Source organism: Psittacula echo (assembly GCF_963264785.1).
Source record: "Psittacula echo genome assembly, chromosome: 4".
In the NCBI taxonomy this organism is placed as follows: Eukaryota; Metazoa; Chordata; class Aves; order Psittaciformes; family Psittacidae; genus Psittacula; species Psittacula echo.
In genome coordinates this window covers 98,320,364-98,321,473 of record NC_137738.1, presented here as the reverse complement: position 1 = coordinate 98,321,473, position 1,110 = coordinate 98,320,364, and the positions used below count along the sequence as shown (strand labels likewise).

Here is a 1,110-nt window from a genome sequence, read left to right as displayed (position 1 = left end):
AAAAAATCCATACTTAAAGGTACTCCCTATTGACTTAAACAGTCTCTGCCATATAGGGTAGGAGATCCATATAACACAAAAGGCCTAATCGAGACAGATCTCCCTTCTGGTCCAAAAATAACAACAAGCTCTCTGCTCTGCTTTGGAGAGGTTTGACCACCAATTCCCACTAATGAGGCATGAGCATCCATTAAAGGCCAATGATTGGACCAGTGTGTTGCAGAAATGACTGTAACATCTGCTCCACTATCAACAATCCTTGCAAAGTAACTTTTGTCCCCCGTGATTTTAAAGTACAGGACAACTGGGGTCAGTCCATAGTTAATTGTTGAGTCCAATAAATTTCAGGTATCCCTGTAGAGTTAAAACATCCTGAGCCCTGCACAGTGTGGACAGCATCCGGTAACTGGGGTGAAAAATAAATTAATTGTGCGATTTGGCTTCCTGCTGGTATAGTACATGATGGCAATGGAGTCCATGCCATTATTTTAATTTCTCCTTCAAAATCAGCATCTGTGACCCCTGGCAGCACAAAAAGACCCCTTATCACTGTAGAGGATCGTCCAATTAACAATGCTGCCTTTCCATGCCCGAGTGGGCCATATATGCCTGTTGGAATAAGCACAACTAATGTGTCTTGAATTATTGTCTCTCCTGAGGTGGCCAGGTCTACTCCAGCGCTGCCATGTGCTGGTGCGCAAACTGCGGCAGCTTCCCAAGGGGGCCATTTGGAGAAGTAATTTGTTGTCATGATGCGGCCCCTCGCCGCGCTCTGCTTGGGCTTTCTCGTTAAAGGCTGGCCATCCCGGTCAAATTTCAATCGGCATTGACTTACTTAATGATGCCCTTTAAGACAGCATGAGCAAATTGCAGGTGCTCTCCTTTTGTTATTTGCTTTTATTTTCAGACAGTCTTTTTTCAAATGGCCGTACTGACCGCACAGAAAGCACTGCTGTGACTTAGCTGACAATGCCGCAAGTGCTTCCGCAACCAGAGACAGATCGTGTTGTCTAGACCCGACATTCATACAAGCATTTAACATATCATCTATGCTCATATCTTGTAGTGGCCGCAATACTTTCTGACATTCAGCGTTAGCATTCTCAATAG

General features: G+C 44.7%; 1 protein-coding gene across 1 annotated transcript; it reads right to left on the bottom strand.

The window, feature by feature from the left end:
- Positions 1-310: 310 nt before the first annotated feature.
- LOC308220144 (deoxyuridine 5'-triphosphate nucleotidohydrolase-like) lies at positions 311-751 on the bottom strand (the record flags this gene model as incomplete). Its single annotated transcript, XM_080615932.1, has 1 exon — positions 311-751. One exon carries the CDS (start codon positions 749-751, stop codon positions 311-313), a length of 441 nt encoding a protein of 146 aa, XP_080472058.1.
- Positions 752-1,110: the final 359 nt, after the last annotated feature.